Source organism: Ischnura elegans, chromosome 11 (genome assembly GCF_921293095.1).
Source record: "Ischnura elegans chromosome 11, ioIscEleg1.1, whole genome shotgun sequence".
NCBI classification, from domain to species: domain Eukaryota; kingdom Metazoa; phylum Arthropoda; class Insecta; order Odonata; family Coenagrionidae; genus Ischnura; species Ischnura elegans.
The window spans coordinates 46,124,014-46,139,159 of record NC_060256.1 but is presented as its reverse complement, the minus strand read 5'-3'; the positions used below and the strand labels follow the sequence as shown (position 1 = coordinate 46,139,159).

Sequence of the window (15,146 nt, the reverse complement as noted above, 5' to 3'; positions counted from 1 at the left end):
TTCTTTTACTCAGAATTTACGAAAGATAAACAGAACATAAAAACAATGGAATGTGGGAAAGGAACGGGAAAAGGTTTTTTCGATGATATATCTAATTTCCGGTACCAACAAATCGCGTTTATCAATTTAACAGCGAATTTACGCAAGAATAAAAATTGTGAGAACGGAGATTTCCGCGGCGTGTGATGAAATTATTTATTTTCGGATACTGCCGCGTTGGTTTTTGTGTATTATCTTCGCTGTGAAGAAGCTTGACAGAAGTGGCAGCGAAAGTGTTGTCTTCGCCATAGCAACCGACGTGATAGTAATCCGAAGATGAAGAATTTCAAGAGCGAAATTGCTCGTTTTTCCCAGAAATGAGAATGAGCATTCAAATGTCCGGCACACGAAATAAATAATTGAAATCGACACAAAAATCCTCCAGGTGCCCAAGGGAAGGGAACCGCCCCTCCCTCACCTTTAATTAGGGTGTTATTCGCATGCATGTAGGCTGGTCTGAGTTGATCTATACCCTAGCCTAATCAAAAAAACCATCGCTCTAAAAGAAAAAGCGAACTTTAAAGGGCTCATTCACGATGTTCGTTTTACTGCCTATAGTGATATACTTATCTTCTTCCACATCTTACAATTTTTGTCTGCCATTTTTTACTAATGGATCGTTTTTTTCAGTGATATATACACTACTTCCTATATTCTATTCATTTTATGTTAGCGGCTGAGCTTTCATGAGAACACACACACCCTCAGAGGGCTTCCCTGATGGGGGAGGGGTAATACTGACAATGAGAGAGAGAGGAGGGGTGAACTTAACGTTGCCAAATGTACATGGCCACCTTACTTTGTCACCGAAAACGTGTGAGCCATGGGTGGCCATCAAGGAGGTTCTAAATATCGGGAGGCAATGTTTCCGAGTTTTTTGGCGTGGTCGAAATTCTGCCACCTTACTTTGGAAATTTTTGGACTTAGTGTCCGACTGATATTTTGAGGTGGCTAAGATTTGCTCTAAAAATGAATTAAATTAAGTGAAAAATGCTACTATAATCATTAGTATTTCGCTGGTGATTGTCATAGGATTTTTCTCATCATTTAAGATACTTCTATTAATGTATAAACTCTGCGTCTGCTAGCTACTTTATTAGTGGGGATATCCTTGAAAATATACTTCATTACTGTATATGTTAATTTCTGTTGGCTATAATAAAATTCAATACCTGTATATGTGCAGGTAAATGACTAGTTTACTCGTATCTAGGCTGATAAATTTAATACAGTTGCTTGCAGTATTTGTGCAAGAGCAAAACAAGTGAGACTGCCTTTAAGAACATTGAGAGAGAGAGAGCTAGTCGTCCCCTGTACATTATACACTCAGACCTGTGTGGGGCAATTGATCCTCCAACCTATGACAACAAGAACTACTTCATCACACTGCTGGATGACAATATATATACATTTTTGCAAGGTATACCTTCAAGAAAAAGAAATGAGGGAGGGAACCATTTCAATCTAAAAGCCATAAATATTAGGTGTGACAATAGTGGTGAATTTAAAAATGAGCTTCTCACAATATGGTGTCAAGAAAAAGGAAACATATTACATAGACTTGACCATTCCGCATACTCCTCAATTTAATGTAAAAAGTGAACAATTATATCTTACGTCAATGAATAAAGCCAGAGCACTCATTTTTGATGCTGAATACAAAAAATACATGTGGGATGAAGCGGTACAAACAGCAGCCTATCTGACAAACAGAAGTCCAACCAAAGGAATGCCTCAAACCCATGCTGAAAACTGGTATAAAATGAAACCTGAGATGAGAAATTTACAAATTTTTGGCCAGAAAGTTTTTCCAAAAATAGTAGAACCACTGAGGAAACTGGACAGTAGGAGTGAAGAAGTTATTCTTGTAAGTTAACCCCTCAACGCCGTCATGCGTACCCAGTACGTGCCCTTTAAATTTTGTATGCCGCCGTCATGCGTACCCAGTACTCTTCCTGACCTACTGTTTATAATATTTTTTCTCCGCCAGATATTGTATGTTAAATTAAAACTAATTACTCTATCTTTTGAAGAAATGTTTTTCCTTTCCAATAAAATATTCATAGCGGTTTTATGCCTTCAAGATTTTTAAAAAATGCTTCGATAAAATTCCGTTTTAAACCAGCGCCTTGACGACTTAGGTCCAAAAACTCATCGCCTTATTTCAGCTGTTCTATCATGAAAACTTCCGCCTATTCTGCTTGAGAGACGTCTAGAAGGGTCAGCTACTTTAGCTTGAGATACGGTATCTTCTAAGCTCAATGCCATCTCTCCGTCTTCTCCTTGTTTGTCGTCACCACGAGCCCCAAGTGTGTTTGGTCCGCCTCGTTAGTCCTAAGCGTCCTAAGCGAAGGGGCCATGTGCTTCGCTCTGCATTTATTTTTTTATTTTTTTCTGGACAGTAATCAACGAAGATAAGATTCCATCTAAAAAGTCAGCGTATACCAGGGCCCCTTCGAGATATTTTTTCGTCTCTTGAGGGAGCTTCTAAACCACGAGCTTCAGTCCACCCAGTCCACCAGAGTCATTCATGCTGTGTGGTGTTCGTTCAGGAAGTGTGCTGAAATTCTCATCGGGTGTACTTCCTGTGTGTGGTATTTTTTTATAATTGGGGATCCTACGAAATGGGAATAGTATTGAAAGGCAAAAAAGAGACTTGGAAGTCTGTGTGTTAGGCTATAGTAAAATCATTGGTGGGGTGAATTTCAAGGACCTGTTATTGCATTCGTACGTAATGGAAAGAAAACGCCATTACAAGTAATGTATGAAGTTATTTAGGAGACTATTGAATGAGGCAGTCCTAAATTCATATGTTGTTCACAGGAAAAACACGTATAAAAATTTGACTTATCATTTCGCGTGCCATTGGGCGAGATAATATTTTTGAAATATCCAACGTCATACGAACTGTTTGGACTTGGCCGTCACTCATTACACAATTTAGTACCAAGACTCACAAAAATTGATTTCCTAAAGACAATTCCTGCAGCTGGGAAGAAATCAAAGCCTCAAAGGAGGTGTGCAGTTTGTGCGTAACATGGGAAATGAAGAGTTTGCGTGTACTGTTGTAAAAAATGTGCAGTGGGATTATGTTTGGATTGCTTCAAATCATGTCAGAGCAGATTTTCTAAGGTAAATCATTTGAATATTTGGATATTGACGTTTGAAACATTAGCATGTGATTACCTATATGAAATGATACGGTAATAATGGAACAAAGTCAGAGAAGTGGGCGGAGTGGTAAATTTTCAAGTAGGTGAAACGGGTAATCCTATCGAAAGTATCCAATCTGTTATGAAATTTTCAACCCCAAATAACTAAATTACATCATGTAATTGTATTTTTTAAATGCATGGAATGTTAGAGATCTCGTAGCTTATTCGAAACCAAATAAAAATCTTTCAAAATTGAAAATTTATTCATTAGTTCATAAAAAGAGATACATAAAACAATAAATATTTTTTCCAATCGCTCGAAAAATTATTACATATATAGTAGCGCATTATAATACGCAAGTTTACAAAAATTTTCAACGATACTGATCGTATATTATGAAAGATATAAATTATTGAATGATAGTATACCAAAAAGGCGAAGATTTTTAAATCTCATCCGGCCGCTGAGATGGGATTTAATTAAATGCCTGCCGCGCTTGAGGGGTTAAGCTTCAATGGATACTGATTGTGGAATGAAAACGAAAGAAAAGCTTTTGTTGGTAGAGATGTAATTTTTACAAACAATTTTCCTATCAGAACAAACTAGAAGAAGAAATCAATATTGAGTTATACAAAGAAAACGAAGATCAAGAAAATGATGAAATAAATGAAAACCAAGAACAAGAAAATCAAGACCAAGAGATTCATCCAAACCAAGACAACAGAAGAGAAGAAGATATTGATGGGAAGAGGAGACCAATTAGAGAGAAGAGACTACCTGCAAAATATAAAAATTTCATAATGGATTTTGCTACAAGTGAAGATGAAGCACTACTGACCTAAAATGAGGCTGTAAGTTGTGAAGAGAAACAGGAATGGATGAAAGCCATAATAGATGAAGTAGACTCATTGATGAAGAATAAAACTCGGACAGTTTTCATTATGTAATATTGGGGTTGGCATGTGAATGTTTACATGGAGACATATTTTAGTTACAGTAAATACATAGCAGTATTGTTGATCTGTTTTTGAAACATTGAACCGTATTTTTATTCTCTCTCGAATAATAACAATAGTAAAACCAATGAATCCATAAAATAGGTAACTAAGAATTCAAAAATTTAAAGCTGTGAATTCCTAGAACGCATGCGAGAATGTATGGATATGAGATGGCAAATAGCCCCTGTCCAAATTTCATTCATGAATTACTGCAATTTCACGCCATAAGGAGAAGTTGATGCAGTTCTAACCTGCGCAATTACGTGCCCCATATTAAACAGCCTCAATGCGCATACAGTTGAGGACCTCATATCCAGGATACAAAAACCCGGAAAACCAGAAATTAGGAATGTTTGAAAATTCCTCTGCGTAGTGTTTCGACTAGCCACCTCGTGGCACCACTCTCCAAGCCTTGTTCTGGGATGAGTAGGAAGTTAGCACACGCTTTGAGCATATTCTAACAACATAGGCAGGGACACGTAGGTATCTCAAATATCGAGCATAAGAGCCTCAATGCATTTATAAATTAATTAATTAATAAATAAAATATACCATGAAGAGCATAAATCCAGATAACCTTTGGTCCCAAGCTTTCCGCATTTGAGGTCCTCAACAGTATAAAAATCTCTAACCAATGAAAATAAAATTACCACATTACCATTATCAGCGTGCTGGTTCTGAGATTCTCTCGTAGTCCAATTGTCTCTTGCAAATCCAACTGGTGCAGATCCAACTATCACAGGTGAGTATTCGACGTCCAGTCTGTTCCCTCTCCCATTTGCACTAGTGCCCTTGTCCTCCTCAACCCAAGCTGCTTGGAGCTGTAGTTGGCAAGGCCGCTGCGACATGGCTGAAGGGAGCAGCTTATGGTGGGGATTTGAGTATTCCGGCATCAGTTCTTCATCAGCCAAGCGTACCACGGGAGTGTGGCGAAATAGATCATTCTTCTTCCCTTGATACGCAAGGTAATCCCCAGAGGATGCTACAACATTTCCTCTGCAAGAGATGAAAATTGGGATAAAAAATTTCCCACAGCAAGAACCTAAATATCAAAAAGTTAATCCTTCATCTAAAATACTGATATTGTGAACCAAGTAATTTCCATTGAGTTAATTATTAATGCAGCTCACATCTGCTAAATGATGATTCCCCATTCCAAAGGCCCATTTGAAATGTGGATACAATTGTAAAGTGCAGAATAATTCAAAAGTGTCGTCAGGTTAAAGAATATCGGAATGTATTTTTTTATATTTCAAGATATGTTTAAAAGACAACGATGTAATTTAACAAAGGCAGATGTCTTGGTGAGGGAAAAACACTTTGGAACAAGAATAATTAGGGAAGCACTTGAAATAAGGAATAATAACAATAAGACAATAATTCTGACATATATCAAGGGCATATGATAAACTCATCCCAACTTCCGGTTGTTTCGAGAAATATGGGGAACACACCTACACCCCTCTTCCCCTCCACCAGCCTCTTTAAAATATAATGTTGACCAACAATAAAGATAACATTGTCCCGAGGAAGTCACTAGCAGTGGAGACTAAATGGATGGAGTATGTTTTAAAACTGTAATGTATATACACTTAAACAAAAAAACATCACCAGACAAAGATGAAAATATGTATTCCTAAATAACTTTAATTTACCATTGCGGGGATCAGGTTGGTGTGGTGGCTAATGTGTTGGCTTCCCACCCGGCGGGCTCGGGTTCAAATCCCGGCAGTGGCAGAGAATTTTCAGTGACTGCCCAGTCCCTGCTTGAATGCTGTGTGGAGGACATTTCAAGGAAAATACTCCGTCCGTTGGATGGGACGTTAAGCCGTGGTCCCCGTGGCGCCTTTCGTTAAGAGCAGGCTAATGCCGACGCTGGGTTTCTCTCCACCCTTCCTTACCTACCCATCCCTCATGGCGCAAATGACCTTAGCTGTCGGTCGCCTGAGCCTCCAAATACCATACCATATTTACTATTGCCACAAATTTTCAACATGACTGTTCAGGCCAATGTAGCATAAGGACTGGTAATGTAGCTCCAGCTGCTAACCATATGGTTTTTCCCTTTCTCTCTGCGTTTTTAACAATGGGACCTCCAGCCATCCTTGAATTGCTCTAATCCCCTGGTGCGGATTATGTGTGAATTATGGATTCTCCTAGATTGACGCTGCATAGTCTGCCATACATATGTCGGACTACATTTCTCCCTCCTCACACCTAAGATCGATTTAGCCCACACTGCTGGATTACCACGTGAATGTCCAAACCAAATTTCCATTACAGTTTAGCAATTACTTACAGACATTTTCTAAATTGAAAACATTTTAAAATTTTTAAGTAGCAATATATTTTAAAGAATTTTTAAGCAATGTTTTATGAGCTTAATCAAACTTTTATCATATGGTATTTTCTTGTTCACAGCATATAAACTTTTCAAATTATTTCTCAGCTATTTAGACCTCATATAAGTAGAGGAATTTGCAAACTAGGCAACAAACTAGATAAATCATCACCTTCACAAGCAAATAACACCAACAACAATACGTCCAACTATATGGTAAGGTTGGCTTCATTTGAACAATACTCGGCAGAGTTGCAAGCAAAAATTGAAAAATCACGTGTTTGGCTACAACTATACTGAAGCCACTCCACATAGGATAGTGATGTTTGCTTTATTACAAAGCTACAATATTTCTGCGTTTTTTTACATAATTTCTGCCTTAATATTACATAATGGTGTTACAGATTAGTGCTTCATCACTTGCGTACCCTTTCCTCACACTTAATTGCGAGTGATTTATTATTGTGTGGGTTTATTTAAGGATGCAGTCTATATCTCTCCCTGATCTTTTGAAACTCACTAACTAAAAAAATGCATTACAATTTCAAACAACTACTCCAGAAATGCTATAAAATGTCTGGGATGAGTTTCCATATCGAGCAAAGGCGTATGGTCCTTTATAAAAAGGCTAACTTGAAAATTAGAGGTAATAACTACTAAAAATTTATGAATTTACTGTCTGTAAAAAAAAGGAAGACACTCAAGTTTGAGGAGCTACAGCATCTAAACTAAGCAATCAATTTCAATGCAACAAAAAGCATACAAAAGAGAATTTATTTCTACGTTGGATTATACACTTTTAACACTCTTCAGCTCCATAGTATTTCCTGTACTTCATTTTTTCTCAAAAAAGTACCCATTTTTTGCCCATAAAATAAAGATTCCAGACTTAAAGTGCTTGTTATTTCAGTAGTTGTTGTTCCAGTAACTTACAATTATAAGAAATCCAGATCCAACAATAATAGTCTTCAAAAAACAAATTGTTCATACCACTAACTACATACCAGCATTTCCTATATTCTACAGCACACAACAGTACCAATTAATTTTCAGTTGACCCATTGGTTTCGGAGTTAGCAGAGATTTGTGTTGCTAGCAACAAATCAATCAATTTTAGTGGTATGAACAATTTGTTTTCTTTTATTTGATTTGTTATGTTATTCAGCTTGTTGCATATGTAGCAGTCAACCACCATAGTAGTCGACGTGGGCACCAAATTTTTTTTGTCAGCTGCGGTGGAAGACCGTCTACCGGCTCAGCAGCGTAATCAGTGGGCACCACTGTACCGGTCATATTTTCCTATGCGATACTATTGTGTCCAATCATACTTTCTTTACTCAAACGCAGAGAGAATACGTAAAACTTGTTAACATTTCTATGGAAAAAGGTGCAACTTTTAGGTTTTAGCGGACAATGCCGGTTTTTTCCGGTGTTTGCCATCACAAGTGGGTGCCATCTTTTAGCCTTTTTGAATGCTACGTACTTCTGATGTTAATTTTTGATTAATTAATTTTCATTCATCTCCCAATTCTGGTATGATTTACATCAACATTCCTCATTATCTTTTCCTTTTCACATCCATCTGAGCATTCAGAGTAGACTATTGGGGATAGGGAAAATGAGAATATGCTGAAGCATGCATTGCTGTATTGCATGGTTCACAATTGCCACACTCGATTCAACTAGATACTCGCAAGTAGTTTTCAACTCGACTCTAGATCAAAAAGTACCACTCGCACATCCCTACGTACACATATGCATTGAATAAAACTTAGCTTCCGCCTTTTAATTGCGTCATTATTAGTGACTTCCAGTAATCTGGCATTCTCGGTAATCCAGTAGTGCTATGGTTCAATATATGCCGGATTACTGAGAGACCAATGTAGCTTGAAAATTAGATGTTCTCTGCAGATTTTATCATTTTGAATTTTACATTTGCCATTAGTAGGCATATATTACGTATATCTTTAGATAGACAACCTTGAACTATAGAAATTGGAAAAAATTAAGTGATATTAGATTAACTTGATTCCAGAAAATTTTGCATCCATAGTCTGATGAGTGCAACAAGCAGAGGCAATGATTTAATAAAACCCATTGCTGATCCAGTAACATACATTGCCCTTAGGAAAAAAAAATTAACAATTATCATTAAATGGCTTAGTATAGTGAAATGACCATCAAATGTATTGTACGGATACACAGCAAAAACCACTCATAACATACCCCATTAAACCAAGGTTTCTGGTATACTGACGTCTCGCCATATTTTCAAATGTCATACATATATAATTTTGATTGCTGATTTAGGGTGACTTTTCCAAAAAATTCATCCAATCAACTGGCGAGCCAAAAGGATATATCAGATTATTCTAGTAACTCCCGTTAAAATGTCGTTCAAGGTATCACCCGAGTGCGGGTGATACCTTGAATGACAAAATAGCATTTTAAAATTGTGTTATGCACACAAATTAGTGGCAAAATTTGGCTTTAGAGGTTTTATTTCGTTTCTCAGTTTCCCGTAATAATGTGGATTGCATATAGTGTGGGTATAAACTGTCCCCAGCGACCTGCTTTTTAGCTGGACTTTACTGTAATGGTATGTACTCACCCATGAGATTTAGGTCCCTCGACTGGATTATTTGCACGCGGTGTACTGCTCTTAAAGGAAGAGGACTGAAAAAATTCACCAGATGTGCCTTCAACACTTGGAGCAGGGGTCGATGAAACCATGGTACTACTCCTCCCTCGGCTTTCCTCCTTCTTGGAGCTAACTAGAGATGGCAGGCTGCTCCAGCATCTTCCCATATCCCCTACGGGCACTAAACTGTCATAAGTCCCTTTCCTATCCCTACTTCTCTGATCCGATGCTCTTCTCTCACTTTCCATGGCCACTGTTCTCATTCCGGAGTCAGAGGAATGACTACCTAATTTCAAAGTATCACTTTCATCCACTTCTAAATGCATCTTCTTTCCAGATAATCTTTGGTTCTGGGGAAAGTTAATGGGCAAGGCATTGTTTTTCAGTAGTTTGTCCTCATCAGACAAAGGCTCCCTCACGAGAATGGTGACTGCCGGGGTTTCTTCCGGATAGATTCTCGCCATACTTTCATCATCAGATCCTTCATTCCACGGCTTATTGCGAAAAGTTTCAGGGAAGGACGAGCATCTCCGATGACTTTTGTGGAAAGGCTGCCACTTCCATCTGGTCAAGTACTAAAATATAAAAAGAAAACAAATATAATTAGCGGAAAGTCTCACAGCTATGCAGTGGCAGGGTTTGGGGGGGAAGGGTCACAGGAGTCCCAACAATTTTATCCAATATTTTTCTTTTTTATTAGTTTAATTTTCATTTTTATAATGTTAATTGGTTTTTGTATCCTTGCTAAGGAGTAACGGGAGTGTAAATGCAAATACAGGAGACTCCCAATTATCCGGCTGCAGTATACATATCCTTGTTGCGGATTATCCGTGCATGATTTTCACTTTCGCTCAAATTTTTTGCGATCTTTATAAAAAAATAAAATACGATGCAAAATCATCGGAATTACTGCATTAATGCTAGGATATACTGGGCTTATTATTTCTCTTTGAATCCCCTTCGTAAAACGGAAGCGATTGCACAGTAGCTGCATTCACAGGATGTAAAACGTATGTGTCACGACTCCTAAGCATCTATATCAATCCACCGCATTGAGAGCTACGTAAAACTTTCACCCATCCCTCCAAAGACAATCCGCAAACAGTAGTCATGAAACCGGAATTACACTGTGTTCCTGTTATCCAAGCCTCGCAGTGCACGACCACGCTCCATGATCACGGATACACGTCCCGCAGCAGTTGCAACCCGGGCAACTTGACGAGACGCGACTACGTGGCGTGGTGCGTGACAGTGTTGTTTCCGACGTCGACCTGTGGCTTTGAAGCATTCATGCAAACCACTTTTCTGTATCTGTGATCGCATAGCCACAGATGTGTGGTTTTTCGAAACCAGGCCTTATATGGAGCATTAATAATACGAGTACAACCATGTTATCGCCGTCAAAAAGATCGCGAACTGGTGAAGAAAGCTCTCAATGAGTTCGAGAAGCACTCTAAAATAACAGAGCAACTGCATAAATAATAATATATAGTTTGTTTTACGTAAATTATGAACATTACAAGACATTAAAGGGAGATTTTGGGTTATCAGTGTTTTCCGATAATTCATGCAGTCTCTCCTCATCATTAGTCTGTATAATCAGGAGAGTACTGTACATGGCTACAAGCCCCAAAGGTGAGAGAAGTTTGAGTTGCATTTATCGTAAAGCACAGCACTCCTAACTGTAAAAACACAAGCTCAAAAATAAATAGAAGAGTGTCCAAACTTGTTAGGCATTAGGGAACATAGATTTGGGTGCCTAAAATTCAGATGGCTAACCCAAAATGGAGCTTGAATACTTGCGCAGGTATTGCCATCTGCTGGGATCGAAACCGATGAAAAGTATGGAAATGTGAAAGGGATGACAAATGATGTACACAATCTTACACAATCCATACTGCTAACTTTCTCATGCCATTGTGTATAAACAGAATTTCATTTGGATTAGCATCTTGTAATTTAGATAATACATTTATTCTGATTTAGAACAATTCAGCTGCATCCTAAATCTCAAAAGAAGAATTTAAAGAATCCTAAATCAAATAAAGAATTTAAAATGGTAGAATGACCCTCTCTCACAGGAGGCATTCCATACTCCCAGGACATGACCATATTGATTTACCCAAAATTTGATGCTGGATACACCCCTGCAACTATGCTACCGACAGTACATTTTTAGCATGAAAGGAATATTCTCAAATGTGCAGAGAATGCAACATTTCTTTTCCTATTAATATAAAATTGCTAATATCTAGCTTCTGGTACACAGCAGATTGCAATAGAGGCTTTATGTTGGAGAAAGGGAAGAGCTGACAGGATTATAGGCTCCTCCTAACCCCCAATAGGTTGAGATTTAAACTAGAAAAAACAGGTTTTTTTGGGAGTCCCAACAGTCCACCTCAAGCATTTGCTGATCCAGACAAAGAATTGAGCATTTATTTTTTCCCAATGATCACCATTAGCGGCAGCATAATTATGGGGGGGATGTATCCCCCCAAAGCCTCAGAGAAATCAAAAAAATATTTAAAAATCTTGTCTGGATTTGATGTTTAGTAACTGCATCTGCTTTAAGTTAAATTTTAAGAGCCAAAATGATATAAAATGCATTTTCGGGTGATGTATATTTATTTACAGAAGTAAATACTGTATTTCTTCGAATATACTCCCCCTCTGAATATAATCCCCACCCCTAATTTTGATGCTTCAGTTTCAGGAAAAGTTAAAAAAAATGCGTTTGAATAAAGTCCTCCCCTTTACTTTTACCACAGGCATTTTTGGAAAAAAGGGGGGACTATATTCAGACATATATGGTAATACTGTAGTCGATTGCAACGTATCACAGGTAACATGGCAATTGGAAACTGTTTTGGATAGGTTGTTGATCTTATTGTTATGCCAAGGAGGCTGACTTGTAAGTTATAATTAATGCTTATATATATATTGGGTTTTAATAAATATTGAGTTGTCTCCATTGCAGAAACTCCTTGATTTACAACATCAGGCATGATAAATGCGATGGTGGTTGGCGTAACACGGTGAAACTCCTTCATGATGCACAAAGGTTAAGAAAAGACTTAGCTGTTTCACAAAATAAAATATATTTGCGACCGGTTTCGATACAGATGATGATACGCTGTATCGAAACCGGTCGCAAATATATTTTATTTTGTGAAACAGCTAAGTCTTTTCTTAACCTTTGTGCAACATCAGGCATGTTATTTTTCAAAATATATCCTGAACTCTCCGTTTCGAATTAGCCCCCAAATCCCTCCAAAGCATATTCCTCATTCAGCCACTGAGCATTACTCTATATTACTTGTGTTGTTTAACTTTTTGTTTTGTTCATGTAGTTCATAAATTTTCCATGTATATCTCTGATTATTTTGTGACAAAGATTTCTGTAAATTTCATTTGTTTAAATCCTAACAATAATTATTATCGTTCTCCTTCAAGTATCATACAAGTTGATAATATCATATCATCTGATCAAGCCCATGATCATGACGAACAGGTAACCCCTTCTCATTTACTCAGTTCCCTTCCACGTTAGGACCTTTACATATATGATGTTATTATTACATTTTTTAAAGTGATTGTTTCTCCAAATAAAATCCTGAACAAGTGAATAAACCAGAACACAAAACATGTTTTGTACACCTTCAATAATAAATTAAGCATCACAAATTTTAATTAAATTTGCAAAAATATTTGTAGCCCCTTCTGTTTATTTACTGATCTGTTAATAATTACTTCTGTACGTTGCCAATACTAATACAAGTTTTGACATTCAACTGTGGCTTCAAAGCTTCAATTGCATAGAGAAGATTTCTAATTAGCAATAGCTGCTCTTTGAATTAATTCGGAATGTGTGTAGTGTAAATGCGAACAAGAAACAACACTTTTGCATTGTAAAATAAAAGAAGCTCTCACCAAACAAGGATCTATTTCGGTGAGAAGAGAAGGCTGGCTCTGCTCCACAGCTCTCAGACAAACCAAGGCCGCTTCACCGTAATCACGCCGGCAAAGAAATGCATAAGGCTCGTAGCACGACGCTAGGTGGCTTCTATCCGATAAAAGCCAAGATAATTTCTGCGACAAAGTATGACCCTCTAAGCTGCAATAAAAAAATATCAATTAAGTCAAGATATCTCTAGGGGTAATACTACACAAAAATGCATATCACCCATTGGACAAATACCTTTTAAACAACCAATACGATGCTTTATCATTCGTGACTCCTTTAGGTAGATGAACGAATGTATCCTTATCTTCACAAAAAAAGGTCGGAGAGTTCGCTAAAGCAGGCTGCAGCCACGTTAGACCTTGGATAAACACCCAGCAATCCGGTTCTCCCTGCAAATTGGGCAATTACCTCTAACAGTGATTGCATAGTACACCGCATCAGATTTGAATCAAGTATGAAAAGTTTTCTTACATCCTGAGTAAACACTCGGCAACCGTGCTTGAAAATGTTTTTCATTGCATTGTAAAGGCGATTTAAACCTCCATATATATTCCATACATTAGATACTTGACTGATTAGAAGTCCTTCCACAGTCGCCTTCAATGCTTGCAGAAGTTGTTGATGCTCTTCCAAACGGTATTTATCCATTGTCATTTAACACAAAACAGTTCCACATGACTCAATAAAACTGTACGAAATCGTTTTAAACGCAACCCATTGTATTACAAACACGTAATGAAATAATTCTCACGGACAACTATAACAATTAGCCATTCCCACTTCATTTTGCATTTTGACAGACATCCTCCTCTTGTCAGCTGAGTTCCTGATGCGCAAATAGCTTCGTATTTGTTCGCGATACATCCATGAACTCCCAACTCGTGGAGCCAAGGTACCTCAATCAGCTGCAGTGAATCATGTGGCTGATGAGGGGTCTTGTGTAATGACCAACAATAACAAGAATGTGGGTCAGAATGTTGAAAAATCTGGGAACAAATAAGATGTAATTATCTGATGAGAAAATTACCTTTTGGCGTTCACGACTCGCAAATTTTCGAGGTGAATTATGAAGATTGTTGTAGTTTAGCTGGTGGGACTTTCCGTATTATGTTTAATTTGCTGTTACGCCTGTCACATATGCGTTAATGCCTCTTCATAATGTGAAAGTTTTTTAATTGGTAGTTATAGCGTTGTTGCCAGAGAACGCTTATATAATTTTTCTTACGTAATTCCTTTACGCGAGACATTTCGTTTCAAATAACGGCCCTATATTAGATTTTATTTCAGGATAATTTGACTTATTGCTTTTAGTTAATTGTTTTTCCGATGCGTACGGCAATGCCTCTACTCCACTGTACCCACGTCAGGGGAGTTTTGGTGAAATATGCGTAAATTTTGGTCGGATAAGTATGTACGGCATTTTCCTATTTGCATTTAGAGATAACAGTAATCACAGTGTATTATTTGTCAAGATGCTTTTCAAGCTCATGCATTCCATGATCAGTGTAGTCCGTCTTGTGGGAAACGATGTCATGATGGCCTCACACAGCGAATAGGTGTTACTTAATGAACATTGGTGATTGGATTTTAACCAGAATTACCACAAGGTTATGGTAATATTAGGCAGGAGCGCAGCGAGGGGGGGTTTTGGGGATAAAACCACCCTCGGAGCTCGGAGATCATTTTTAATAAAAATATATTAATGCCACAAATTTTGTGACTAATATTAGGGGGACTGATGACTCATCTTTTTGAACCATATATCTTAAATATTTTTTGGGGGAGGGCTTGCCCTGGCGGGTATTCCATACCCCCCAGACCCTCAGGTATTAATTGCGCCCAAAACCTCCTTAGCCTTAATTCCTAGGTGCGCCTCTACTATTATGTGCTTAGCATTTCACTCCAAAACTAAATCCTCTATGCCATCATTTAAGCTAGTATACTATGACATGGATATTTCATAGCTATCAAGAATTCACTTAGCATTTAGGAGAGTGAGTAAAGAGT

General features: G+C 37.8%; 1 protein-coding gene across 3 annotated transcripts in view; it reads right to left on the bottom strand.

Moving 5' to 3' along the window:
• Positions 1 to 14,266, bottom strand: part of LOC124167779 (run domain Beclin-1-interacting and cysteine-rich domain-containing protein) — a 34,527-nt gene extending 20,261 nt beyond the window's left edge. Inside the window, exons 1-6 of one of the 3 annotated variants that reach the window (XM_046545793.1) lie at positions 14,167 to 14,263; positions 13,611 to 14,074; positions 13,374 to 13,528; positions 13,106 to 13,289; positions 9,146 to 9,750; positions 4,852 to 5,189 (exon numbers count right to left, since the gene is read on the bottom strand). In XM_046545793.1, coding sequence (XP_046401749.1) covers positions 4,852 to 5,189; positions 9,146 to 9,750; positions 13,106 to 13,289; positions 13,374 to 13,528; positions 13,611 to 13,793 — 1,465 coding nt within the window. In that variant the 5' untranslated portion in view covers positions 13,794 to 14,074; positions 14,167 to 14,263. Of the gene's footprint in view, positions 1 to 4,851; positions 5,190 to 9,145; positions 9,751 to 13,105; positions 13,290 to 13,373; positions 13,529 to 13,610 lie in introns of all 3 variants that reach the window. The other 2 variants (XM_046545795.1, XM_046545794.1) reach the window with 2 other exon arrangements.
• Positions 14,267 to 15,146: the final 880 nt, after the last annotated feature.